The sequence below is a fragment of the Lepidothrix coronata genome, unplaced genomic scaffold (genome assembly GCF_001604755.1).
Source record: "Lepidothrix coronata isolate B3197 unplaced genomic scaffold, Lepidothrix_coronata-1.0 Scaffold28, whole genome shotgun sequence".
Taxonomy (NCBI): domain Eukaryota; kingdom Metazoa; phylum Chordata; class Aves; order Passeriformes; family Pipridae; genus Lepidothrix; species Lepidothrix coronata.
Genome location: NW_016690208.1, coordinates 6,285,192 through 6,299,619, shown reverse-complemented (window position 1 = coordinate 6,299,619; position 14,428 = coordinate 6,285,192). Strand labels below are relative to the sequence as shown.

Here is a 14,428-nt window from a genome sequence, read left to right as displayed (position 1 = left end):
ACAAACAAAAAAAGCAGATAAAATCTACTTCTTCTTAGAAAAAAAACAATAAATATTTTGAGCATAATATTGCAGCTGTTGTTACCAGACCTGTTGCCTTAAGGCTCTCTATTTTTTTTTTCTTATTAGTATTTAATCACACAGTTGGTTGTTTTGGGTTTATTTGTTTAGTTGGTTTTTACATGTATGTAAACATACCTACAGAAATTCTGCATCTACCTTTTTTTCCACAAATACTCTACTCAAGGCTCAGACCAAAGGCTAAAACTCCTCAAAATCCCCACAATATTGGCTGTTGACATTTTCTGTGGATTTCTTGGGTCCATTTTTTCTAACCAAGCCCTGTTTACCAGCCCCTCCAAGCCCTGGGATTTTGTTTCAGATGGCAAAGTGGCTTGGCAAGCAAAGGAAAGAAAAGAAAAAAGGCAAGGCAAATAGACCATTTATGAGAGAGCTCTTCAGTCAGTCCCTGCACCCCCTCCCATCCAGAAGGGCCAGGTAACACCCCACGGACCCCCATCCATGGCTGTTGGCATGTTCTAAGCTGGGAAGCTTTGACTTGTGTGCATCCCCCAAAAGGAAAATCTGCTCTAAGTACATTCTTGTCCAAGAATAAATAATAAATCATCTGCTCCAAAACAAGACTATTCTGTGTAAAATTGGTTTCTTTTGTTTTTTTCTTTTTGTTGTTTTTTTCCTCTCTTGTTTCTTCAAAATGTAAAGCCAGTCAGAAGCTTTAGATAATGCCAAGTTTATTTGGCTAAAAATGGGCATTATACCAGTTCTCAAAAAGTTATCCATTCTAATATTGATAGAAATTCTCTGTATTTATTGAAGTTAAGTTTTCCAAAGTCTAAAATTAGGGAAGGAAGGACTGCAAGCCACTACACTGTAACAAGGAGTAGTAAAATTCACCTTACCTACACCCACTACCTTTAAAACGTGAATTTGCTGGCAAGGCTTGTGTAGGAAGAGCTCTCCCCTGTGCAAAACTCTCTCCTGCCTGCTCCCCGGGGAAAGGGAGAGCACAGCCGAGGGGGCTCCCTGGGAACCCCCGCACAACTCCCGCCCCAGCTGGCTCCTGCTGCCTCTCCCAACACCGGGGGAGGCTGGAGGTGTCCACGCTTCCCCTCTGGCAGGTCTGCCCACGGAGGGCCAGGGCTCTCCCTGCCCACGTCCCGGCGCTGCTCCGGCGGATCCACGCGCTCGGAGCCCGGCGCTCGCCGGCGTCTCACGAGCTGTGTACAGGCAAATCTTTCATTTTTCTTTCATTACCCCGGCATGTACTGTCACTTAATTTTTATGTATGCAATCCTTCCTGACAAATATGATCTGCTGCCTGGTAATTCATGTGACGTTCATTCTGTTCCTTGCTCTAATTACGGCTCCCGTTCCCGCCGCGGCGCTGCCGAGCCGCCACTACACCTGTCAGCCGGGTCGGGGCTGCCTGATGCCCTTTGTGCCAGCCTGATGTGAGCAAACACGGCCAAGGGAAGAAATGAGATGAATATATTTGCATAAGCTGCACATCGAATTCATGGGTCAGCAGCCAGGGAAGTGATGGCTCGGGGCGGTTGCCGGGGCAACGTGGGCTGGGAAGTGCCCGCTCGGCACCGCGGCCTGGGCCGGGCACTGCCGGGCTCAGCGCTCACAGCACCCACAGAGTGCCTGCATTGCACCAAAACCAGGACCAGCCCATTCCTGCTGCTGCAAAACCTGCATCTCTGGCCAATTACCAAAAATAAAGGAAGAAGCTTCAAGTCTGCAAATTTCGTGACTGTTAAAATGCTCTTTTTTACGTGGCTCCAGAATCTCTGGAAATGGTGGTGTGTCCATCCCTCTCCAGCCTCAGCACCTCTCCCTCAGTGCTCTGCACCCCAGTCACCTGTTTCCAGGGCACCGTGATGTGAGGGAAGGCACGAGGGGCTGAGCTCTCCCTACTCGAGCTTTCTCAATTAAGAGAGAGCAGCCCTGCTAAAGGTCACAAGCTTGGCTTACATGTGCAGCCAGATTCCAAGCCCCAATTTATTCTTATTAATATAATAAGTGCAGCAGTCAAACTAGATAAGATCATATAATTAGACATGATCATATTTTGGCCTGTTCGGATGATGTGATTGTAACTTTCTGTGAAAAGGATTTATTTTCATCTATTAAGCACAGTGGGGATATATCCTAGGACAGCTTTTGATGCAAAGGGAAATCTGAAATCTCCTATTTTATGCCAGTAAACTGTAGAAATGCTCCTATTTTTTTAAGCACACACAAAGCAAGGCAGGAGTCTTCCTTCCTTGAGCGCTGAGGAGCCCAGTGTTCTGGGCAGCGTTATCAGTGAGGTTTGTACACATCCAAGAGAGGATCAGCAAGACTCACACTCAGTGGAGGAAACTGCACAAAACAAAGAGTGAAACAAATGTCGTGTGTTCCAAAATCAACTGAGAGAGGTAAATGTAGAAGAGCTTAAATACTGTACCAGAAGCCAAAGTTCCCTCAGTGCTCTAACACAGAAGAGCCTTTGGGACCCATTAATAAAAATGGAAAATCATCTCTTAAGAGGTTACAGACACAATTAGGAAATACTTAAACAATGAACTGTATATACTATAGAATTTTCTGTAGCACTGGAATTAATGCTAATGGTAAAAATGAGGGAGACAACTTTGAGCTATGTGAAAGACATGAAGAAAGCTTGGACCTTTAAAGCCTAAGCTGAATTTCAAGTGCAGCCCCTTTTTGGAACAGATGAACCACGAGGGCTTTGAACACCTCACCCACCTCAGACAGTGACAGCCCCGGTCAGGGGCTGTAAAAGGTGGTGGTGTGACATTTAATTCCAGCAAGCACAGTGCAGGCAAACAGGATATTCAGAGTGGAAAAGCTGCATTTGTTACATTTGCTAAAAATCACACGCTTACCAGGCCAGACCTTCCAGAAAAAAATAACAAGCGAAGCTTTAAAACAGAAGATACCTATTAATGCCTATGAAGAGCATTTGGAATGCACATCACTGGAGATCCAGGATCCACTGAATCCCACTTCTGTCACCGTCAGAGGACAGACACCACTGCTTTTGAACATCACAGCTGACAACTGCACGGCAGGGCTTGCTTAACAAGTACCAGCTTACCTAAGGAATGTGCTGCGGTGGTTTTAGAACTAAAAAACCGGCCTAATCCAAGATCTCCCAGCTTCACCACCCCTGTGGCTGTTATAAACACGTTGGCTGGTTTTATGTCTGCAAGAAGAAAAAGGTAAAAGGTCAAAGCCACAAAAGGTTATTTGGTTCTAATACTGCAATAGAAGCATCGCCTGCAGCACTCGCTGTACAAAGGGGCTCGAGCAGAACCGTGTTCCTTTAGAGCTTTGATAGCCTGAATCTTCCAAGGCTTCAAGCTCTGCACAGACACGAAAATCAGAGTGTACTTCCCAGCACACGAGAAATACCAATGAGGGAAAATGTAGGAAACAGCTCAACAGAACAGAGGCAACCTCTAACTGCTGGAAATCAAAGCAATAAGCCCGGTTCTCTTTGGGAATGCTCATTTTCCACAGGAAACTGTACTGCCCACCACCATCCCCTCATGCAAAGGCTAATTACTGTTCCACATAAGCATAAATTCTGGGCTCTGTGCAGCCCAGTTGGTTCATGGAGTGCAGAAATCTCCAGAACCCCAGTTTCCCAAGCAAGAACGTCAGGACTGAGTTAGAGGCTCTCTCTTCACGTCAGAGCAGACTCTGTGAGAGGCTCCACATTTCAGCCACCAATTACAGACCTAATTCAGGTGCAACTGATAAACTGCATCAGGGGATGCATAAAGGAGCAAAAATGATATCACTCTGCTGAAAAATACAGTGAAGAATTCACTCCTTCAAAGGAGCAAGGAAATAACAAGCAGCAGAGATTGGTGCCTTTTGGGATATTTGCATTTCCTGAGTCCAGTCCTTCACAAAGCACTTCACTGACTCTGAAAGCACCAACGTAAGTTTTGGATAGAGCTCAAAGTTACGAGGCATTCTAAGACAAGGAATTCAAAAATAATTAATGAAAACAGAGAACAGGTTATGAAAGTGTGGGACATATTTGTATTAATATTTCAGAAAAGCCTGCGAGACAGGAAAACTCTTCTCAACTCTCTAAGGTCACAGCTAATATAATGAAGACTATTTCTTAAGAGTTCACTGTATCCAGGAGTCTCAGCATTTTATTTCTGACACTTTTCTAATGGCAAGTTTGACACTTCTGCTTAATATCAGTGTCTGGAATACAAAGCAGCTCATCTTCCTAATACCACGCTCACTCCGGCCTGACTCCTCTAACAATGAGGCAGAGCCAGAAGGAGGGATCCATCTCCAGCTCCAGCCTCTCCAAACATGCACTGGCTGAACATCAGCATAATTGTTTTTGAATGCAGGCGCTTACTAATTGGAACATTATATCATTATTCAGTGAAAAGAGACTGAATTAATGTTACCTCTGTGCATCACCCTGCGGGAGTGCATGTGTTCCACTGCACTGCATAACTGCACAAAATATTTCCACACCGTCCTTTCCGGGATTAACCGTTTCTGCTTTTTAAAATACTGTGGGAGGAAACAAATAAAAGATCAGTGAAAAAGCAACATATTTGACTCGTTCCTGGAATTGTGGTAGTCAGCTGCAGGTTGCTCATGTCTTCCAGATCTGCACCTGCAAGACTTTTCTTCTGATTAGCTTTCAACCCCTTCTCCCTGTATGGAAACTTCGATGCAGTTCACTAATTAACAACTATTATGAAAAATATGCTTAAATAGGTTTGACATTTTTGAATGGACACAATTATGATTAGCATTAATCTCCTTAATTACCTTGTAAAACATATTTAATGCCTCAAAACAACAAATGTCTCAAATATTTTGCCTTAAGAAACAGAAGACCATTAAAAAACCCCTTGTAAACATTCATTCTTGCATCATCTATTAACAAGGACAAGGAAATCTGCTTCCTTTTTTTAAAAGATGGCCAGAGCATCAATAAAGTATCTGTGTTTCTTCTGTGATCAGGTAGAATAATATATTCTATTTTATGTATAATAGGAATACTAAATGAACTGCACTCTCCAGTGAGCAGAAAGACACCCTGATCAGGAGCCACAGATCTGGAAAAAGGTCCTTTTGTGGGTGTTTAGGCTGTGCCCAGCACAGGTTCCATGGACCTCTGGCTGCCTGAGCCTCCCAAAATCATGGGAATTGTAATGCCACAGCACAGAGAGCAGTGTGGTGCTGCACCTCTGCAACACTGAAGTCGTTGTCAACTTATGACAGGAATAAATGACCAGCTGCAGATCCCAGTGAAGGGCAGACACTGCAGATCTTCAGCTGCTCCCTCCTCTCCAGCAGAGCACGGGCTCTGCCAAGGCACCCCAGACCTGCAGGCTTTGGATGCTGGGCCCTGACTGCTCATGGCTCCCTCCTGTGTTGGATGCTGAGCCACCCTTCCAACACAGCACTAACACACTCAGAACACCCCTCCAGAGGTTCCAGACTGATCCCCGTGCTCTGTCACACACAGTGTCCCTGGATAACGCCTCTGGAATGCTGCACACCCTCCTGGCTCACACAGCTGCCCTGCTGCACCATCCCTGTGAGAATTCCCATCTGCAGGAGAGTAAAGGAAGGGAACTGTTTGCTGCCCTTTGCTGCACCTCGTGCTTTTCCCTCCCAGCACTGACATCTGATGTCCGTTGTCACATTTTCCATTTCATGTGAAATGCTGTTACTGGTTCGTGTTTGACTCCAGGAATGGCAAATTTTCCTTTGCAGATCAGCTGTGAAGGGGCACGACCGTGCAATTCCCCAGGCAGCAAATCTGACAGATTGCAACAGTTCCAACCCAAAACTTGAGAGAGAGCACAGGGAATTACAGAGGGTGAGGGAGGAAGTGTTATATACACAATAAAATTATTTAATTCTCAATAAAGTATTTAAGAGTGGATATGCAAGACCACAAGTGATAATTTTCTAAATGTCATGTCCAATAAGGTTCGCCTGACATTTACAAGGAAGTCCCAACTCTCAGGTGGGTTTTCCTGCAGCTCTACATCCTCATAAATAATGCAGGCACCGGGGCGTGACAGAGACAGCCCTGGCTTTATCACCCTCACACCTCCAGTGTTGTCACTGCTGTTCCAGGGAAAATCCTCCATCAGCTGCAGCTCCCCAGGGAGGGCTGGGGGTGACTGCAAACCCCACTGCTGCACTGGAGCTATACTGACAAGGAGGCTTTTGTTCCCTCCTGGATTTAGGGTTTGGTCATTTTTTACCTCTTAAAAAAAAACAACCAAAAAAATGGAATTCCCAGATTTGCACCAATAGAAACACTTCATTTCTATGACCTTGAAAAAAACAAATGCATGTTCTTCGTGCCTGAAATACAGAGAGAACACAGAGCAGCCTGGCAGCACTGACAGGCAGCACAGTCCAGTGCTGGGCAAGGCACCAAACCAAGAACCTACCAATGATGCTTTGGAAAATGTAACTCCTGTTGTAATGACACACAAAGCAAGTTTAAAAAAATTAAATAGTCAAAGGACAAATAGACAAATGAACACATTTATCAGTAAGGGATGTTTTAAACTAAAAACTGCAGATGACAAAAAAATGCAATATTTTATATCATGAAATGTTATGATTCTGTAAGTAAAACGTTTTACAAGCTGAGACTTAAAAATCAAGTAAGACTCTTGCACAGCCCAGGATGGCCACACACAGCCCCAACTCCTGCTCTCACAATCCTCTTTTCCCACCTGTAACCACAACAATAAAAGGCCTGAGAAGATCTGCAAGTTTCTCCAGATCTGGAGGGAAAAGGGTGAAATGCAGCAGAAGGCACGAGGGAACAGTGAGAGCTGCAACCCCAGCGAGCTCTGCGGGGGCACAAGGGCAGCTCTGCCCCCGCCAGCGCTCACCCCTCGGGCTGGGACACATCCCTCCCACCCTCCCCTGCTGAGGCTGGATCTGGGATTTTGGGGCTCTCCCCAGTGCCTCTGCCAACTGCCTGTTCCCAGCTCGCCCGCCCGGGGCTCTCCCGGGAGACGGAGCAGATTTTCCCGGATCCTGCAAATTTAGCCATAGACTATGGACTGAGTGGTAACTTGTTTGACAGCCCCTGGCCTAGTGCCTCATGGCTCTGCTGGCAAAGAAAACAAATCTGTTAATAAGATATTTTAACTGTGACAACAAGGAGGAGGAGAACTTTCCAAACATTCATTTATGATAATTACAGAATAATGATGGCAAAAAACAGGTAAAACATGGAGAGAAGGTTGAGAGTGCTAACAAACATGATATAACACATCTGTTCTCACAAGGGATGTATGTCTAAAGATTAACATGTCAAAGAAAATATAAAAGCAGGTGGTAACAGCTTAACTAAAGCTGGTTTGCAGCAATACAAGTATTCCTAAGAGCAACATAAAAGAAGAACAAGTACTTGAAACATTTTCTCAAACCCAAATCCCCATTGCATAGAAAGTCAATACACTTCCTTGAATGTCTTCAGAGTGGCAGACAGACAATGTGAACACTGAACCCAACAGTAATTAACTGTCCCCATCAATCACAGGCTGAGTAAATCAACCCTGCCAAAGGCACACATGTCCCACCAAACCACAGACCCTCACTCCCCTCTGAGCTCTGCCCACGAGCTCATGGCACAGCCTGGGGGATTTAAAATGCCCCCAGACACTGGTTCAGGTCTGGAAACACCCCCTCGGTGTGCAAAGCTGCAGGAGGAGAACAAAAGTGTTCCCAGCCCAGCTGTGCTGCCCCCAGCCCGCGTGTGCCTGGTCCTGGATGTCTGTGGCACCTTGGGCATGGACACATCCCTACCTTAATCATCTGGGAGAGGTCTCCGGCGTCAGCCAGCTCCAGGACAATGTTCAGCTCGTTGTCTTCGATGAAAGAGTCCAAATACTTAATGATGTTGGGGTGGTTCAGTTGCTGCAGGTGGAGGGAATGGAAGAACACTCACAGTGCTGGAGCAGTGACAGCTCCAGACACAACACTCGCCCCCGCTGTCCCGGTGAGCACAGCAGGGACAGCCACACAGCTCTGAGTCACCACACACAAACACCCCCAAGAACCAGCATTTCTCACCAGCACAGCATAAGAAAAGTGTCTTGAGTAAAGAGCAACTCGACCCCAACAGTGTGACACAACCCCTTCTATTGCGAACTTGCAGAACATTTAAAAACAGTGTCCTGAAAGAAGTCTTGTTAAGCAATAACTGAATTTTTTCTCCCCTATTAAAGATAAACAAACCCCAAATGTTGATTACAGTACCCCTCAGGGTCTCTTTGCCCCTTAAAAGAACAAAATTACACTAAAACTCTGACAGAGGAAAATAATGCACAAATTGCATACACCAGTTTATTTTTCTGATTATTTATGCTTCTATAAGCTTATATATTTATAAGCTTTATTTGCCAACCTGAAAACAATTATTTTCTCAAAACAACAACAACAAAAATAAACCTGGAAAAAGTCATGAAAATCCTTACCTTCAGGAGGTCAATTTCCTTAATGCAATCTTGCCTAGCCTTGGCATCCATCATTTCAAAAATCTTCAAAGATAAAAACACAGAAGATAAAAATGAAACAACAACAAAAAAAGCACTTTATACTTTAACAAGCAGTTGGTCTTTCCTTCCCCAATTTGTATATCCTCTACAGTAATGAGCATTCACACAATCCCCAGATCAAATAAAGATCAATGTTTTCTTTATTTTGAAACCACTACAGGGCTAACATTGGGGCAAAACTATTTTTAGAACCTGTAGGCAATGCTCTAAGCAGCCCAGAAAATAAAGACAGTAGTTTGTGAATTTACTGTCGTGATTTTCGTTGCTTTAGTTACTGTTAATTTCATCCAGAAAATAAAAGACAAAGTGTTTACTTTTCCCTTTTTAACAGATACAGCCTCCACTAATTTCTCTGTGATAATTAACAATAACATTGAGCATTAATATTCATTTTGTAATAGTCAGAGAGTAAGTCACTAGAAATGAGAGTTTACAGGGCCTGTTCAAGGATTAAAGGGAAATCTCCTCAAACAAAATGCTAGTCTGGACACCGCCCAATACTTTCAGTCAAGTTACAAATCTACACTGCTGGCAACTAAGTTTTTTAGAAATTCTTCTAAAACTCCACGAGCAAGCTCAGGCACTGTTCCCTCTCGTGCTCCGTGTTCCCATGTTGAGCTGTGTCACGATGGCAGGATCCCCACAGGCCAGGGGGCCTCCTTCTTTCACACACATTTAACTACAGTCTCACTTGGTAAATAATTTTAAATATTCAATTTAAAATCTATTTACTTTATAAAGAGGTGAAATTTAAAATAAACATGAAATTGCACCACTGCTCCGTAATTGTGGTTTGGAAACAGAAAGCCCCTCCAGGGAGCCGAGGGACAAGGACCCTGCAGTGCAGTTCTCTGGCTCCAAGTGATCTGGGCAGGCCCTTAAAACATCCCCATCCTGCTCCGAGCAGCAGGACTGTGAACTGAGGTGCTCACCTGCACTTTCTTTAACGCCACAGGCTTTCTGTCCAGCAGACACGTTGCTCTGTAGACTTCACTGAACTGGCCTCGCCCGATCTTCTTCTCCACCTGGAAGTCTGCCAGGGTGCAGCGGTACGGGAACGCCGTCAGCTGCCTCTGCGGGGCCAAGGGACTCGGTCAGGGGCTGCACAGGGGCTGCACACCTCTGCTCCCACAGGGCTGCACACCTCTGCTCCCACAGGGCTGCACACCTCTGCTCCCACAGGGNGGGCTGCACACCTCTGCTCCCACAGGGCTGCACACCTCTGCTCCCACTGATGGTCAGTGGAACCTGGGCTGGTCCCTCTGCAGAATGGTGTGCCCCCAAACCCATCACGGTGTGCCCCCAAACCCATCACGGTGTGCCCCCAAACCCATCACGGTGTGCCCCCAAACCCATCACGGTGTGCCCCCAAACCATCAACACCCTGCAGAGCTACCAGGGACAGGCTGAAGCCAGATGACTTTTTCCAGAAGGGAATGAAAGTCTTGCCTTGTGTGTAAGGAACTAATTAGTCCCACACTGCTCTCCCTCGTCCCACAGCCCCTCTCCAGCTCTCCCTGCCTGTGCCGCCCGGGAGCTGCCGCAGCCCTGCAGCAGTGCCAGGTAAACAGCCAGGCAGGGAGCAGGGCCTGCAGGGACTGGGGATCGCTCCCCAGAGCCAGCCCGCTCCCCTCTGGAATTAGCACGACTGCCAAACAATGCTTAAAGAAGAAATGATGAAAATTAATTACTCAGAATGTTTCCAAAGCTTCAGCATTGAGCCATTTCAGCTTGCATCAAAAACCACAAAAAGAGAAGTACCCAACACAAGGGGAGGGTGAGGAAGGGATGAGCCATCAGCCCCAGCCCAGCCCTGAGCAGACAATCCCAAGTGTCCCAGAGCAGGCTGGGAGAGCTGGATGTTTGAGGAGATGACTATTCCCACCACTGTCATTTCCCACCACAGAGGGAGAGGCTGGAATTAAGATTTAAAATGCAGGTAAAACAGTCCAGCATCTTTTGTCAGCCCCACATACAAGACATTGTGTGGGTCTCTTCCAGTGTATGTTTATTTTGATGAGTAAATAAGTTTGGATTTCTTTTCTTTGCAACAGAAGTAAAATGGAACACTACTCAACAACAACAGAAAGCATCCATCAGGCATTTCAAAATGCCTTCAGATTTCAAGGTGTGTTGTGCTACTCTGAACTACAATCACAGTTATTTGACAAAGGTTTAGTAAACAAAGTTGTAAAATTCAGCATTTTAAAGAAAACTGACCAATCAAATCCCCCAAATAGTAATTTCTGACCCACAAAAGCATCAGTTAATCAAGACAAGCTGTTTTGAAACTGTCACCTCTAAAGCATCATTATCACAACAAACAGGAGCAATGCCCACAATGGAAGTTCATACTCCAAAAACCCACTTACATTTGGTAAATGCTGACGATACAGAGATCAGAACAAACCACACACCAGACAGTGAAAGACCACCAGGTGGTTTTGGTGTCACCTTCCCCCTCATCTCCTGCAGCCCAAGGCTGGCTGTGGCCAGAGCTCGCCCTGCCCTCCCACATCCTGCCCTGTGCCAGCCTTGGGAAGTGCCTGGGGATGGAGCTCTGGGAAGAGAGGGAGCTGCTGCCAAACCCAACAGCTTGGGCAGTTCTGAGCCCCAGCAAAGACCAAAACGCAACCCCACAACCCCCAGCCCAGGCCTGTTCATTCAGCAGGCACATCACTGGAGATAACTCCAGGCTGTCATGGTCACCAGCTTCCTCAGTTCAAATTCCCTAAAAGAGAAACCCCCTCCTCTGCAAAATGAAGCCACACTTCAAGGAACTATTTTTGAGAGGCCAAGGCCACAGGTAAGTTTTTCCATCTCTCACCATGAGCATTCCAATAGTCTCATGCCAGGAGAAATGGGTTTCAGTTCTTTGGGCTAAAGACAACACAAACCCAACCCAAGGCCTGAACAACAACGCCCAGAGGTGACAGGCTGAGTTAGACGGAGCTATTCATGAAGGCGGGTGGCACAGAAAGGGGAAGGGCACTCCAGCAAGTGCTTCCTTTAAACAGCTCAGGGAGTGTTTCCCTCCAACATCACTTTAGTCTCCCCTTCACTCTGGAACAAGTCACCAGCCAGTGGCTGCAACCAAAGTTTGGGTCAGCTCTCAGTGCTTGTGCTGTGCTTGGAGTAATACTGAACTTACAGAAGAAAAAAAATCCCAAAATAAAGACTCAGGAATCGTTTCTCCAAGTTTGGCAGTGCACACTATCCAATGAACTGGGAGCATCCTGTCACTGATGAGGGAAAAGGTATCCTGCAGATCATCAGATAAAGAGCAGAATGCTAAAATCCCACTGCTTTATTGGTTACAAACATTCTCCTTTAACTTACTGAATGAACACCAGAGCAAGGCAACATGGGATGAAAGCAGACAAGCAAGTGTTCCAAGGAATCAGCCCCTGCACCTTCTCCATTTAAACTGGCTGTGATCTCTCTTTGCAGGGATCTGAGGAACAGGAACACTCATCAGTGCCCATCTCAGTAAGATGGGAAGGGGCTGCTGGGGGGGCTGGAGGTGGTGCTGGGGGGATGGACGTGGTGCTGGAGGTGGTGCTGGGGGGCTGGAGGTGTTGCTGGGGGGCTGGAGGTGGTGCTGGGTGATGCCTGGACACCTCAGCTGATGTGTTCTGGCACCCCCAGCACTGCAGCTGCATATTTACATATGCAATGACCCAGATTTACATTTGCTATCACAACCTATCAGACCTAATTAAAGTAACAGAGCTTTCCTAGAGGGAGAAGATGTTTGACTGCAGCACAAACCAGGAACCCTCCTCAGGTTACACCAACCACACCAAAAGCTCCCTACTGATCACAGGCCACTTTCCCTCAGCTTTAAACTCAGCCTTCCTTCCCTTATGCTTTGCTGCGTTAAAGGGCAGCAGGAAACTCTGCCAAAAACTGTTGTAAGGACACAAAGAATATCTAAGAAACATCTGCCTTCTCTGAACACCATCCCTATCATCTGGCCTTATGTACATCTCACTTATTTCACAACTTCTGACATGGGGAACCCCACTGTTTTCACACCCTTCTACAATTAACCACTACAGTTCTTCATAAAGCTGTCAAAGAACCAACCCCTATTCATTCAAACAACCCACGATCCTTATTTCTGTAAAACTCAGAGTTTTCATGTACATAAATTATGTGTAAAATTAGACACCACCACCACCTTCAAACCTGTCCATCAAAAACACATTTTCTCATTTTCAGGACAGATTCAGGCCCGGGTCTGCACGAGAGCAGCAAAGTTGAAACTCTGCAGATCAGGTCTCAAGGTCAGTGATGGAGCTTGAATTAAAAAAAAAAAATTAAAAAGAAAAAAAAGGGGATTAAAAAACCAAACCAAAAGAGCTCCAACCACTGGACACTACGAAAATGGGGCTGTTTGCACATTTCTGTTCCCAGGGCAGATATAGGAAGGGGAAGAAATTGTTTTGAGACAAAGACTGTTCTCTTCATCCTCACAATGAAGTCTCATTCTTTTCCTGCTCCATAAAAAAAAAATATAAAAAGCCAAAGATCAAAGTCAGTTAATTCCTCATTCGAATAAAAAGGCCATTCATTTTTAAGCAGAAAGGCAGAGATTATTCCAAGAACAAGCTCTTCTGGGCATCTCCTCTGGCAGACATGTGCTCTGTGAGATGGAATCGCTGATGCCAGAGCACAAATTCCAAAGCTGGCAAAAGCTGGAACAGGCAGCCCTTGTCACGGTACTTGAGGGAGAAGTTTGCCAGGCTTTTAGCCTCAAATTTTGAGGTATTACAAGATTTTCTGCAAAACAGAATTAGTAAGGTCTTGTAATACTAAAAAAATCCAGTGGCACCAGAGGCAGCTGCACAGGCTGTGCATGAGGAACACAAACAGGCTGAGTTTCACACCTGGACATTGGATACAACTCCCTCCAAATCCTGCTCCAAGCACACGCAGGTGGGACACACATTTCTCTGTTCTACTGTTCTTCATGAGTAGTTGTACAGCTCAGAATTTGTATTTTGGGAAAAGGAAGAATAAGAAAAACCTGTTCTGTAGAAAGACTCTCAATCTCCAGACCAATTAGTGTTTGGCCAATAAATTTACCTCTTTGTAGTTCCTTAAGATCTGGGGAAAACCTGAACAGCCCCAAGAGAACTGTGGGAGCAGCTCTGCCTGCAGCCCTAACCCCTCATTTGGGGCACAAATCCCAAAGTATCAGGAAATCCTGACCTGTGGCCTGTGCAGAGCCAGGTCTGTGCAGCTGCTCCCCAACAGGGCTGGGAAATCCCAGCCTGGATGAGCTGGAAAAGGGGAATGTTCCCTGCCAATTGCACACCACATAAACCCGGAGTGCTGGTGTTAATTCATCCCAAATCAGTTGTTTCAGTGCTGACTGGCACGTGGAAAGCAGGCACCAGTCAGCAGCCTCCTCAAATGGTTACAAGGTCAGGATTAGATTACTTGTAATCAGCCTAAAAATTGTTAAAGATGGGTTAACCAACAGTTAAAAAGTCAGACACTGCAATCTTCAGATGCCAATAAAAGTATCTCTCCTGTAGAGCCACGAAATGAAATATTCTTTAGAAGAGGAAAAACGTACTCGCCCAATTAATTTTCTGAAATCTCATTAAAAAATTTAGCCCGACTAAGTCATACACTTCTGACCTGAATTTTAATTATCTTTACGCTGGATATAAGTTTTTTTTCCTGATATTTGCAATGCATCATTAATTTTAAAGGAATGCTTTCCTGCTTCTAAAGTGCATCCTTCATCTGAATGACATTTACTGTAACTAATTTCACCTTTAAAAGACATCTGCAGC

At 45.5% G+C, this 14,428-nt stretch overlaps 1 protein-coding gene across 2 annotated transcripts in view; it reads right to left on the bottom strand.

The window, feature by feature from the left end:
- Positions 1–14,428, bottom strand: part of NEK6 (NIMA related kinase 6) — a 44,848-nt gene that overhangs the window by 12,098 nt on the left and 18,322 nt on the right. For both annotated transcript variants that reach the window (XM_017810150.1, XM_017810151.1), the window contains exons 3-7: positions 9,551–9,691; positions 8,538–8,600; positions 7,867–7,977; positions 4,473–4,581; positions 3,128–3,235 (exon numbers count right to left, since the gene is read on the bottom strand). In XM_017810150.1, the coding sequence (XP_017665639.1) occupies positions 3,128–3,235; positions 4,473–4,581; positions 7,867–7,977; positions 8,538–8,600; positions 9,551–9,691 (532 nt within the window). The remainder of the gene's footprint in view (positions 1–3,127; positions 3,236–4,472; positions 4,582–7,866; positions 7,978–8,537; positions 8,601–9,550; positions 9,692–14,428) is intronic.